Genomic DNA, 13733 nt, shown 5'->3' with positions numbered 1-13733 from the left:
ACCAGTGGAACTACCTGCCTCCAGAAGTTGTGGGAGCTTCATCACTGGAGGCTTTTAAGAAGAGACTGGGCGGCCATTTGCCTGAAATGGTGTAAGGTTTCCTTCCTGAGCAGGGGGTTGGACTAGATGACCTCAAAGCTCTCTTCCCACCCTGCTATTCTGTTAAGGCCCAACCTCTGTCGACGTGGAGGCTAGGCCACCAACTCTATGACCTGTACCTTGCAAACGCCACTCCTCCCCCAGTAAATGACACTCAAGGCCCTCGACCCAAAGATTGCCCCCCTCCTGCTATTTTTTATTTATTTTTTACCTTTTTTCTTCTCCACTTTTCTTTCCGGCAGATCAGGCTTTTTCCTGCCTCGTTCGGATTTTAGAGACCTAACAGACAGCAAAAAAAAAGGCCAAGATATGAAAGTATCCCAGATTTGCTCCGGGCCTCCCTGCAAGCTGCGGGGAACTGGCAGGCTCCCAGCTCTACTCTTTGGACCTTCTGGATTCAAGAGGAGATGCCCGTCCTCCTTCCGCGGGAACGGCTGCCGGCAGAACTGCAAATCGGATGCCCCACCTTGCAGGGGGCATTGAAGACACGGGTGAGGAACGGAATCCCGCGAGCACGCCGGGCCAATCAGAACACAGCCAAGCTCCCACCCAGTCAAGTCACACCCCCACTAGCAGTTAAAAGGAAGAAGCAGCTGCAAGCTCACATCACTCTGAGAAGCACAAAGCCGAAGACACAAGCCTGAAGATGACGAATGAGATTTCATCAAAACGTTGCCAAGATACTTCCAATTTTACGTGGGAGAAAACCTGAATAACCAAAGATCCACACACACACACACACATATATATATATATGTGTGTGTTTTCGTAGATTTTCACAGGTACAGGTATGTAGGTCTAGGTGTGTTCGGGTCTTTTCCCATGTAAGATTAAGAGTATCTTGGCGACGTTTCAGCGCGGTCCCAGTCGCCATCCTCAGGCTGGTGCTTTCGGCTTTGTGCCGATCACACACTGCTTGCACTGGCACGAAGCACAATACAGAAGTCTGATGATGGCAGATGAGAATCTGCCGAAACGTTGCTACAACTTTAACAGCACAACAATAATGACGTGGGAAAATACCCGAACAAAGCTGAATACCATACATGTAAGTACCCGCGAAAACTTAAGAAAACACACACACACACACACACATATATATATATATATTTGTTTTCGTAGATTTTCACAAGTACGCTCCTCCACTACATCAAAGGCACCACAGACAAAATCAGCAAAATTCTCCACAAACACAATATCAGGACAGCCTTCGGCACTGATCAAAAAATAGCCAACATCCTAAGAAACCCCAAAGACAAGATCCAGCTAGAAAACCAAGGAGTTTATGAAATACCATGCAACAACTGCCCAGCCACATACATTGGACAAACCAACCGTGAGAATAAATGCACGCATCGCAGAACACAAAAACGCAGTCAGAAGAGAAGAAAATACTTCCTCCCTCTTCCAGCACCTTAAAGCCACAGGACATGAAATTAATTTCGAAGGAACAAATTAATATCCAACAATGAACACTCCAGCAAGAGAATAATCAAGGAAGCCATCGAGATAGAGAAACACCCCCATAACATGAATAGACGGGACGACACCTCCCGCCTACCAGACATCTGGAAGCTAGCCCTCACCAACAAACGAGTCCCAGCCACGAAAACCAACACCAGACCCGAAACAACACGGGACACCACTGCCATCAGACCCAGGCCCAAGCCCATCCTATAAACGAAGGACAACCACCATCCAGAAACCAGACCACGGCTGCTTCGCCAGCTGTCACACCCGCCGACCCCAAAACCAAACAAGCTGACACACGCCAAGAACACAGACCCAGACCCCAAACTCGAAGCCAGACTAAAACCCAGAATGCTACATCACGGCCACCCGCTCAGGATATCACATCAGAAAACTCAGGAAATTACACAAGAACTCAAGTAGTTGCAACACAGCAAATGACCCAGGATATCACAGCAATAAATCTCACAAGGTCATCACACAACCCATTACAATACAGGAGGCTAATGGAAAAGAGATCAAAACGCAAACGACCCAGGAGATTACAACGCAGGACCCAGGATACCACAACAAAAGAACTCGCAAGCCCATCACACAGCCCATTACCCAAGCCATTAAAACGCGGGAAGCTAATGGAAAAAAGATCACTACAAAACAAACGACCCAGGAGATTACAGCACAAGATCCAGGATATCTCCACAACAAAACTCACAAGGCCATCACACAGCCCATTATACCAACATCAACTCCATCAACCAATCAAGAGGCAGCAGCACAGCCAACCAGCCCAGCATACCAGCCCCCATCACCAGTATATATAGAGATGGCAGCTCCGATCACATACTGCTTGCACTGGCACGAAGCCGAAAGCACCAGCCTGAGGATGGCGAGTGGGACCTCGCCAAAACGTCGCCAAGATACTCTTAATCTTTCACGGGAAAAGACCCAAACATGCCAAGACCTGTATATATATGTGTGTGTGTGTGTGTGTGTGTGTGTGTTTTCTTAAGTTTTCGCAGGTATTTATATGTATGGTATTCAGCTTTGTTTGGGTATTTCCCCATGTCATTATAGTTGTGCTTTTAAAGTTGTAGCAACGTTTCGGCAGAATCACATCTGCCATCATCAGGCTTCTGTATTGTGTTCGTCTGTGAGTCAGACTTTCACAGCCGTTTCTGTTTTAAATTTGGGGCTAGCCTACTGTTGTGCCAGAATGTTTTTTTCTTCATCCTGACTGGTTGGGAGTCTTGGTCTGTGTTTATTGGTCTTGGAGTTTGCTGTGTTCTGCTTGATTGGTGTTTCTAATATCTTCTGTCTGTTTTGTGGCTTTTTTTGTGTCTTGATTGGCTGGCAACATTGTGCTTCCTGTATTGGAGGCTTTTAGTGCGGCTTGGCTTCGGGTAAACGGATGGTTATCATTTATTAGGAAGCTAAGTTTCATCTGGGTGCCTGGTTGGGGTGTGTTTGAGCTGGAGGTATCGGGGGCAGGGGGGAGTGTCTGTTTGTGCCCAGGTGTTTGCCTGGCTTGTGGTGCGGAGATTTTTTTGTTTGAGAGTGCAGGCTTCCAGATAATTGACAGTCTGGTGGAGTCATCTCTTCTATTCATGCTTTCAGGTCTTTTTTCAATCTCTATGGCTTCTCTGATGATTCTGTGGCTGGGGTTTTCTATAGTGGCTAGGGTTTTGGTGTCATTGAAGTCGATGCTATGACCTGTGGCTTTCATGGGTTAGACTAGTAAGGAAGTCTGTTCCAGCTTTTTTACTGCATTTTTGTGTTAATCCAGGCGGGTACTTATTCTTCTATTGGTCCAATGTATGCGGCAGGGCATGATGCGCAGGGGACTTCATATATGCCTTGGTTTTCTAGGTCAATTTTATCTTTTAGGTTTCTTAGGATGGCTGCTATTTTTCTGTCTTTTTTGAAGGCAGTCTTGATGTGATGCCTGTGTAGTTATCTTGCTGATTTTGTCTGTAGTATCTCTTATGTAGGGCAGGACCTATGGAACAGCTTATATATATGAAAAAAATAAATAAAAGAGTTCTATTGCTTCCGCATTTATATTGCTTCTAGGATTATGATTTCTGTATTCTGAGTTCTGGTTCTGGCTTCTGCTGCATGGGTATTGTATACATACATCATACTTTATATTATTATCTCTATATATAAAAGCGAAAGACCACTCACGCATCATCACAAAATCTCCAGAACCGTAAAGCCTACAAACTTGACATTTGGCACATATGTTCCTCTTGGCTTCTAGGTGCGCACTAAGAAAGGATTTTTCAAAATGACCATCAGAGCATTAATATTTCCTATATGATTATTAACACGCTCTGATGCTAAGGAGTTCTACTCCCCCTCCCCACCTGAAAAGAAATCTCTTCCAAATGCAAAACACAAGCAGAGGAGAGGAGGTTCAGTTGCACAGCAGCAAGCAGCTTTACGACAGAACAATTGAGCTAAGCCACGCCCAGGCTCCTTGTATCTTCTTCTTGCTCGCACAGCAAATACTGCTTCAGTTTCCAAACCGTCCTCAACTCTCTCACGCACTGACAGGACGCTAGCCGGATGAATTCCGATGGATGCTGGTAGGCAGAGGCAGAATTTTTTTTTCTCTCTCCTTATTTTCCTCCCCAAAACTTAAGCCCGAGCGCATAGTTTCGTAGCGAAGCACGGGATATCCAGCTAGTACTTGATATTATTGTATATAAAGAAGTTCCTTCTATCAGTGAATCCCGCTGAATCATTTACTTGTGTGCTGGCTGGATTACCGCAAACTCTAACAATCCGTCCGTTCCCCACCATCCAGTCAGAGTCGAATAAGCTTCTTCGCTGAGAAGCTAAACGTCTTCAGAGAAAAACCAAGAAAGTCCAGCTGCCTCTGGGGGGGGGGAGGAGCACCTTTGGGACAACCGTAACCCGGATGACGGAGGATCTCCACAGGCGGGTTGAAAGTAAGCCTGTCGTGGGCGCCCTCACCTGTTCCGTGCCTTCTCATCCCCGTGGGCTCGCTTCTCCTTTTGGCTCGATTTCTTCAAATGGTCTGCGGGTGGCTGCCTTTTCTTTTTCACCTGGGGGAGAGAAAAGATGCGGTCACCAAACCCCACCTCACCCCACAACTTTCCAGCCTGTAGAGCAGGGGTGTCCAACCTTGGCAACTTTAAGACTTGTGGACTTCAACTCCCAGATTCTCAGCCAGCTTTGCTGGCTGAGGAATTCTGGGAGTTGAAGTTCACAAGTCTTAAAGTTGTCAAGTTTGGACACCCTGCTGTAGAGCAGTGATCCCCAACCTTTTTGACGCCGCTGCCCGGTACCGGCATCAGCTGGGCGCGCGGCCTGGTACCGCATCAGCTGGGCGCCGCGCCTGGTACCGGCATCAGCTGGGCGCCGCCATCTTTTTTATGAAAAAGTGCTTCCGGTGACCTCACCGGAAGCACGTTTTCAAAAAAAGATGGCAGCGAGCGTTCGGTGAGCTTTTCCAGGTAGAAATGGCTTTCTACCGGAAAAGCTCACCGGCAAGCGCCGCCATCTTTTTGATGAAAAGCGTGCTTCCGGTGAGCTTTCTACCCGGAAAAGCTCACCGGAAGCACTTTTTCATCAAAAAAAGATGGCGGCGCCCAGCAAGCCAGCGGCCCGGTAGGAGTTGTTCCGCGGACCGGTTGTTGGGGACCCCTGCTGTAGAGACAGATGAATCGGATCCCAAAATCCCTCAGGAGCTGAGACATAGGCGGTCCTCGCCTAGCAACGGTTCATTTTAGCGACCGTTTTAACGTTACAAGCAAAAATAAGGGACTTGGGACCGTTTTTCACACTTATATGACTGTTTGCAGTGGTCGCGTGATCAGAATTGGCATGCTTGGCAGCCGGTCCGTACGCACGAGGGCTGCATAAAAGGCGGATTGCCGCTGGCGTCCGTCTGAGGAGCAAACACCCACCAGGGGGAATCCAGATTCACTTAACCACTGTGTGACCTACTTAACAACTGCAGTGATTCACTGAACAACTGTGTCAAGAAAAGGTTGTAAAATGGGGCAAACTCACTCAAAGTGGTTTTCATTCCTAAGGCGGGACTAGAACTCTCAGGCTCCTAGTGATTGGCCCAAAATCATCCAGCAGGCTTTCACTCCTAAGGCGGGACTAGAACTCTCAGGCTCCTAGTGATTGGCCCAAAATCATCCAGCATGCTTTCACTCCTAAGGCGGGACTAGAACTCTCGGGCTCCTAGTGATTGGCCCAAAATCATCCAGCATGCTTTCACTCCTAAGGCGGGACTAGAACTCTCGGGCTCCTAGTGATTGGCCCAAAATCATCCAGCAGGCTTTCACTCCTAAGGCGGGACTAGAACTCTCAGGCTCCTTGTGATTGGCCCAAAATCATCCAGCATGCTTTCACTCCTAAGGCGGGACTAGAACTCTCGGGCTCCTAGTGATTGGCCCAAAATCATCCAGCATGCTTTCACTCCTAAGGTGGGACTAGAACTCTCGGGCTCCTACTGATTGGCCCAAAATTATCCAGCATGCTTTCACTCCTAAGGCGGGACTAGAACTCTCGGGCTCCTAGTGATTGGCCCAAAATCATCCAGCATGCTTTCACTCCTAAGGCGGGACTAGAACTCTCGGGCTCCTAGTGATTGGCCCAAAATCATCTAGCATGCTTTCACTCCTAAGGCGGGACTAGAACTCTCGGGCTCCTAGTGATTGGCCCAAAATCATCCAGCATGCTTTCACCCTAAGGCGGGACTAGAACTCTCGGGCTCCTACTGATTGGCCCAAAATTATCCAGCATGCTTTCACTCCTAAGGCAGGACTAGAACTCTCGGGCTCCTAGTGATTGGCCCAAAATCATCCAGCATGCTTTCACTCCTAAGGCAGGACTAGAACTCTGGGCTCCTAGTGATTGGCCCAAAATCATCCAGCATGCTTTCACTCCTAAGGCGGGACTAGAACTCTCGGGCTCCTAGTGATTGGCCCAAAATCATCCAGCATGCTTTCACTCCTAAGGCGGGACTAGAACTCTCGGGCTCCTAGTGATTGGCCCAAAATCATCCAGCATGCTTTCACTCCTAAGGCGGGACTAGAACTCTCGGGCTCCTAGTGATTGGCCCAAAATCATCCAGCATGCTTTCACTCCTAAGGCGGGACTAGAACTCTCGGGCTCCTAGTGATTGGCCCAAAATCATCCAGCATGCTTTCACTCCTAAGGCAGGACTAGAAATCTCGGGCTCCTAGTGATTGGCCCAAAATCATCCAGCATGCTTTCACTCCTAAGGCGGGACTAGAACTCTCGGGCTCCTAGTGATTGGCCCAAAATCATCTAGCATGCTTTCACTCCTAAGGCGGGACTAGAACTCTCGGGCTCCTAGTGATTGGCCCAAAATCATCCAGCATGCTTTCACTCCTAAGGCGGGACTAGAACTCTCGGGCTCCTAGTGATTGGCCCAAAATCATCCCGCAGGCTTTCACTCCTAAGGCGGGACTAGAACTCTCAGGCTCCTAGTGATTGGCCCAAAATCATCCAGCATGCTTTCACTCCTAAGGCGGGACTAGAACTCTCGGGCTCCTAGTGATTGGCCCAAAATCATCCAGCATGCTTTCACTCCTAAGGCGGGACTAGAACTCTCGGGCTCCTAGTGATTGGCCCAAAATCATCCAGCATGCTTTCACTCCTAAGGCGGGACTAGAACTCTCGGGCTCCTAGTGATTGGCCCAAAATCATCCAGCATGCTTTCACTCCTAAGGTGGGACTAGAACTCTCAGGCTCCTAGTGATTGGCCCAAAATCATCCCGCATGCTTTCACTCCTAAGGCGGGACTAGAACTCTCGGGCTCCTAGTGATTGGCCCAAAATCATCCAGCATGCTTTCACTCCTAAGGCGGGACTAGAACTCTCGGGCTCCTAGTGATTGGTCCAAAATCATCCAGCATGCTTTCACTCCTAAGGCGGGACTAGAACTCTCGGGCTCCTAGTGATTGGCCCAAAATCATCCAGCATGCTTTCACTCCTAAGGCGGGACTAGAACTCTCGGGCTCCTAGTGATTGGCCCAAAATCATCCAGCATGCTTTCACTACTAAGGTGGGACTAGAACTCTCAGGCTCCTAGTGATTGGCCCAAAATCATCCAGCATGCTTTCACTCCTAAGGCGGGACTAGAACTCTCGGGCTCCTAGTGATTGGCCCAAAATCATCCAGCATGCTTTCACTCCTAAGGCGGGACTAGAACTCTCGGGCTCCTAGTGATTGGCCCAAAATCATCCAGCATGCTTTCACTCCTAAGGCGGGACTAGAACTCTCGGGCTCCTAGTGATTGGCCCAAAATCATCCAGCATGCTTTCACTCCTAAGGCGGGACTAGAACTCTCGGGCTCCTAGTGATTGGCCCAAAATCATCCAGCATGCTTTCACTCCTAAGGCGGGACTAGAACTCTCGGGCTCCTAGTGATTGGCCCAAAATCATCCCGCAGGCTTTCACTCCTAAGGCGGGACTAGAACTCTCAGGCTCCTAGTGATTGGCCCAAAATCATCCAGCATGCTTTCACTCCTAAGGCGGGACTAGAACTCTCGGGCTCCTAGTGATTGGCCCAAAATCATCCAGCATGCTTTCACTCCTAAGGCGGGACTAGAACACTCGGGCTCCTAGTGATTGGCCCAAAATCATCCAGCATGCTTTCACCCTAAGGCGGGACTAGAACTCTTGGGCTCCTAGTGATTGGCCCAAAATCATCCAGCATGCTTTCACTCCTAAGGTGGGACTAGAACACTCGGGCTCCTAGTGATTGGCCCAAAATCATCCAGCATGCTTTCACTCCTAAGGCGGGACTAGAACTCTTGGGCTCCTAGTGATTGGCCCAAAATCATCCAGCATGCTTTCACTCCTAAGGTGGGACTAGAACACTCGGGCTCCTAGTGACTGGCCCAAAATCATCCAGCATGCTTTCACTCCTAAGGCGGGACTAGAACTCTCAGGCTCCTAGTGATTGGCCCAAAATCATCCAGCATGCTTTCACTCCTAAGGCGGGACTAGAACTCTCGGGCTCCTAGTGATTGGCCCAAAATCATCCAGCATGCTTTCACTCCTAAGGCGGGACTAGAACTCTCGGGCTCCTAGTGACTGGCCCAAAATCATCCAGCATGCTTTCACTCCTAAGGTGGGACTAGAACACTCGGGCTCCTAGTGACTGGCCCAAAATCATCCAGCATGCTTTCACTCCTAAGGCGGGACTAGAACTCTCGGGCTCCTAGTGATTGGCCCAAAATCATCCAGCATGCTTTCACTCCTAAGGCGGGACTAGAACTCTCGGGCTCCTAGTGATTGGCCCAAAATCATCCAGCATGCTTTCACTCCTAAGGCGGGACTAGAACTCTCGGGCTCTAGTGATTGGCCCAAAATCATCCAGCATGCTTTCACTCCTAAGGCGGGACTAGAACTCTCAGGCTCCTAGTGATTGGCCCAACATCATCCTGCATGCTTTCACTTGTTAAGATGGGACTAAAACTCTCAGGCTCCTAGTGATTGGACCAAAGTCACCCAGATGGTTTTCATTCCTAAGGCGGGACTAGAACTCTCGGGCTCCTAGTGATTGGCCCAAAATCATCCAGCATGCTTTCACTCCTAAGGCGGGACTAGAACTCTCAGGCTCCTAGTGATTGGTCCAAAATCATCCAGCATGCTTTCACTCCTAAGGCGGGACTAGAACTCTCGGGCTCCTAGTGATTGGCCCAAAATCATCCCGCATGCTTTCACTCCTAAGGCGGGACTAGAACTCTCGGGCTCCTAGTGATTGGCCCAAAATCATCCAGCATGCTTTCATTCCTAAGGCGGGACTAGAACTCTCGGGCTCCTAGTGATTGGCCCAAAATCATCCAGCATGCTTTCACTCCTAAGGCGGGACTAGAACTCTCAGGCTCCTAGTGATTGGCCCAAAATCATCCAGCATGCTTTCACTCCTAAGGCGGGACTAGAACTCTCGGGCTCCTAGTGATTGGCCCAAAATCATCCAGCATGCTTTCACTCCTAAGGCGGGACTAGAACTCTCAGGCTCCTAGTGATTGGCCCAAAATCACCCAGCTGGCTTTTATGCCTAAGGCGGGACTAGAACTTCCTGTCTGCTGGTGATAGACCCAAAGTCACCCATCCAGCTTCCCTCCTTAACGTGACACTAAAATTCACTTGTCGACACCAAAGTGGCCCTCCAAATACAGGCATGTGCACCAACCACACGCCGGAGCCTTTTTGTGCTGCAGCGGCTCCAGAACTGAAGTTCTGGCTAAGATCCGGACCCTGGAGACCAGCCCCTCCCCCGCTCACCTCTTTCTCTGTCTCTGAGTCCGAAGAAGAGGGGCTGCCTTGAGGTGCCCCTTCTTGCTCCTCCTGGGGGCTTCGCTGTCCGCGCTGCTGTCGCTCTCCGCGCCCTCTGCCTCCTTCTCGGCTTTCTCCCGCTTCCGCTCCTTCTCCTCCCGCTCCTGTTCCCGCAACCGGCGTAGCTCCTGCTCCTGCTCGCGCTTCCGCTTCTCCTCCAGTTCTCGCCGGCGCTCCTCGTCCCGCCGTTTCCACTCGCTGATGCGGTCCACGTCGCTGTCGCTGCAGGTGGAAAGGGGGGGGGGCAGAAGAGAGAGACAGGAGGGAGAGTCCAAAGGCATGGGGGAGTCTCAGCTGTTTGGCTTGCACGGAAGCTCAGCTCACGGCCCCCCAATCCTCCCGGGACTTTGGAAAGTGCTGTCCTGGTGGGGCTCCTGGCCAGTGTTGTGGCCCGCCAGCGGCCAGCGGATCTGGCGGCAGATTCAGACAGTGGGGAGGTTGGGGAGAACAGTTGGGAGTCCGGGGAAGGCTCTTGACGAGGCCTCTGCGTCAGAGGCAGAAATGGGGCCAGGGCCGTCTGACAGTTATCAGCTGCCTTTGGAGTCGGAGATCAGTGGGGCAGAAGAACAGCTGGAGCCTGTTCCCAGTGTGCTCATGTGCAGAGCTGCCAGAAGAAGGGAACACTAAGGAACAAGGATCGACTCGGGAGTAAAGGCTCAGGTGGATGGGGAATGGCCCCTCCCATAGGGAATAAAAGAGGAGCAAAAAGGGGAGTGGGGTTTGCAGGAGACAATCAGTTCAATTTGTTAGAGTGAAGGTCTGTTCCTGACTTCTTGCCAAGTAACTGCTGCTACAGCATGGCGTTTGGAAGATATTGGCCTGGCAACTCTCCAAGCCTGATAAAAGGTCTGTATCTCTTACCTGTCACTGCTGGAGGTGCTAGGAAGCCTCTCGAGTTTAGGTTTCCGGCCCCGGGGCTTGGGAGGCGGCTTTTCGGCAGCTGGGAGGGAAGGAAGGAGATGGTTAGGTTTGGAAAGAGGGAACTTTTGGAAGTGCAGCCCTCCTGAATCCAGGCCTGCCCATCCTCAGACAAAGCAGGAGACGAGTGTGGAGAGATAGAAACGCAGGAGGGAGGGAGGGAGGGAGGGAGGGGTCTGTTAACCATGAAGCAAGCTAAGCAGGTGCTTTAGGGCACCAGGCCCAAAGGGGGCCCCACAAAGTTTGAGAACATGGCTTCGTTGGGACAGGAGGCACAAGGGAGAGGGATGCCAAGATTTATCAGTGCTTAGGGCACCAGGGAACCTTAATCTGCCACTGGAGGGAGGAGGAGGAGGGAAGGAAGGAAGGAAGAGGGAGGAAGGCAGGAAAGCAAACAATGAAAAGAAATAATGAAGGGAGGGAGGTGGTGGAGGGAGGAAAAGAATGAAAGGAAGTAATGAAGGAAGGGCAGAAGGAGGGAGGGAGGGAGAGAAGGAAAGGAAGAGAGGAAGGAAAGGGAAGGAGGGAAGGAAAGAAAAAGGGAGGAGAGGGAGGATGGAAAGAAAAGAGGAAAGTAAAGGAAGGAAGGTGAGAGAAAGGAAGGAAAGGGAAGGAGGGAAGGAAAGAAAAAGGGAGGAGAGGGAGGATGGAAAGAAAAATGGAAAAGGAAAAGAAGAGAGGGAGGGAGGGGGAAAGGAGAAAGTAAAGGAAGGAAGGGGAGAGAAAGGAAGGAAAGAGAAGGGAGGGAGAAGGGGAGAGGAGAGGAGAGAAGGAAGGAGATGGAGGAAGGAGGGAAAGAAAGGAAGGGAGATGCCCCACGGCCCCATCAGCCCAGCCCTGGCAGCCACCTGGGCTCCTGACCTGGCTTCCTGCCGCGGGAGGGCTTCTTGACGGATTCATCTGAGTTGGAGTCAGACTCGGACTTGGGAGTGAGTGGCCGGTTGCCCTCGCGGTTGTTGTCGTTGTCCTCCTCCTCCTCGTCCTCCTCCTCCTCGGAGTCTGCCTTGCTCTCCGAGTCGGAGGCCGATTCGATTTTCTGCTAACAGAGAAGCCGCCTTAGCGCGCCAGAGGCAGCCGGATCACAGGCACCTTCCGTCCTGCCAAATTGTCTCCCTGACAAAAACCCAAAACCTGCCATTCCTGGATCTGGGGAAAGGGGGTGGCTGTAATCCGCGGGACATAGTCCTTAACTTATGACCAGAATCGGGGCCAGAATGTCCATTGCTAAGCTAGGCAGTTGCTCAGCGAGTCATACCTCCATCTACAACTTGACGGGTTGCCCTCGGCTTACGGCCACAATGGAGCCCAATGGGTCTGTCCCTAAAGCGGGGACGTTAAGTGAGCCTTGCCCCGTTTTACAACCTCCCTTCACAAACGCATTGCTTAACGACAAAGATGCTGGTCTCCTATGTCGTCATAAGTTGAGGGCTACCTGTGTTTCCCCGAAAATAAGACCCGGTCTATTTTCTTTTGGACTCCAAAATAAACACTAGGACTTATTTTCTGGGAGGGATGTTGTTCCCTCCCCCCCCCCTCCATATATGGGAGCCCCACTGCTGTCAGGATTCCGGCAGTTACCCCCATTTAAATCATGAGTCTCGAGCCAAACTTCCAAAACTTCAAAAGGATTCATTGGGAGTTAACCTGTCCAGCACTGCCTGGGTGTAGCCGACTCTGAGACCACATATAATTCATTGTCACTCTTGACACTGGTTTTCCCACTCACCCCCTGGGTGTATCCTAATTCATATCCTCCAATGGGACACCTCCATAGCCCAGAGTCATCAAGCATGCTCTCCAGTTAGAATTTTGCCCAGCAGAAACTTCAGTCACCTAGTTACTATCTTTGAAAAACTATTTATGGAATGCACTTTCGTTTTTGCAAGCTGCTGCACTGCTTCCCTCTCCCTTTCTGTCGGCAACTCTAAAGACCGTAGAAGTATTTTATGAGTCGACAACTTTTTCTTCTTGCTGGCCGCGCAACGCGCCAATGCGGCCGCCACAATTCGGGGGTGGCATTGCCCCACGTGCCTCGCACCAGCTTACTTCGGGGCCTCCCCTGCCAGGCCACCCATGCCTCAACACCTGCCTTGGCTTGTAGCTGCGGTACCGCCGCATTGCTCTCGCCTCCTGCTCCATTGCAGCCACGAATGAGCAAAAGTGCGCCAGTGCTGGTGTTGCCACCGCGAGGCAGGTATCGGGGGCACGGATGGCCTCACTGCAGGGGCTCTAAGGTTCACCGGTGCAGGACCTGTGGGGCAGCTCCACCCCCAACCCACACCTCGCCTCGTGGCCACAGCACTGTGAACAATCGGATGAAACGGGCAGGCAAGCCCATTGTGCAGGATCTTAAGTAGGACTTATTTTGGGAGGTTAAGGCTTATATTAGGCGCACGTTTAAAAACAGGCTAGGTCTTATTTTCAGGATAGTTTTTAATTTTGGGGGGAAACGAGGTATCTACCTTGAAGACAAGATGTGTCGCTGTCAGGTGTGAAAGATCAATTCCGCAGGTGAATTAAACTAATTTGATTGTTAAAAGGCAATAGACAGGTAGGTCCAGCTTAACTTCTGTCTCTAAGAGATCGGTCGTTGAGGACTTACCTGTTCCAGGTGCAAATCAATTATGTCCCTAAAAAAGGGTCTCTTTAAGCTATGGTCAACCGAGGGGATTCTAAGCCGATGAATCTTGTCCAGGCCAATGTTCCTCCACCTTTGCCAAGGGGAAGAAACCTGATTTCGTCCAACACAACGTGAACAAAATCGGTTTGGAGGCTGAGCGGCGAGATAGGTATAGCCAGGTGTGAAAGTTCAGGTGCACAAGCGGCCGGATAAGTGTTGCCAGGTGTAAACATTCAGACCCACAAGTGAAAGTTCAATTAAACTGATTTATT

The 13733-nt window shown here is 50.6% G+C and overlaps 1 protein-coding gene and 1 pseudogene across 2 annotated transcripts in view; one reads left to right on the top strand and one right to left on the bottom strand.

The window, feature by feature from the left end:
* The window catches only part of HDGFL2 (HDGF like 2), a 47287-nt gene that overhangs the window by 9377 nt on the left and 24177 nt on the right, over positions 1-13733 (bottom strand). The window contains 6 exon segments of the mRNA XM_087951766.1: positions 311-378; positions 4549-4640; positions 9873-9905; positions 9908-10145; positions 10785-10863; positions 11703-11877. Coding sequence (XP_087807892.1) covers positions 311-378; positions 4549-4640; positions 9873-9905; positions 9908-10145; positions 10785-10863; positions 11703-11877 — 685 coding nt within the window.
* Positions 1-13733, top strand: part of LOC148133555 (phospholipase A2 inhibitor beta pseudogene) — a 237474-nt pseudogene that overhangs the window by 204383 nt on the left and 19358 nt on the right. The gene's annotated exons all lie outside the window — the stretch shown is intronic.

Source organism: Notechis scutatus, chromosome 1 (assembly GCF_049901735.1).
Source record: "Notechis scutatus isolate UNSWTSFEM ecotype Mainland chromosome 1, rNotScu1.2, whole genome shotgun sequence".
In the NCBI taxonomy this organism is placed as follows: Eukaryota; Metazoa; Chordata; class Lepidosauria; order Squamata; family Elapidae; genus Notechis; species Notechis scutatus.
This window is presented reverse-complemented; position numbering and strand designations above follow the sequence as displayed.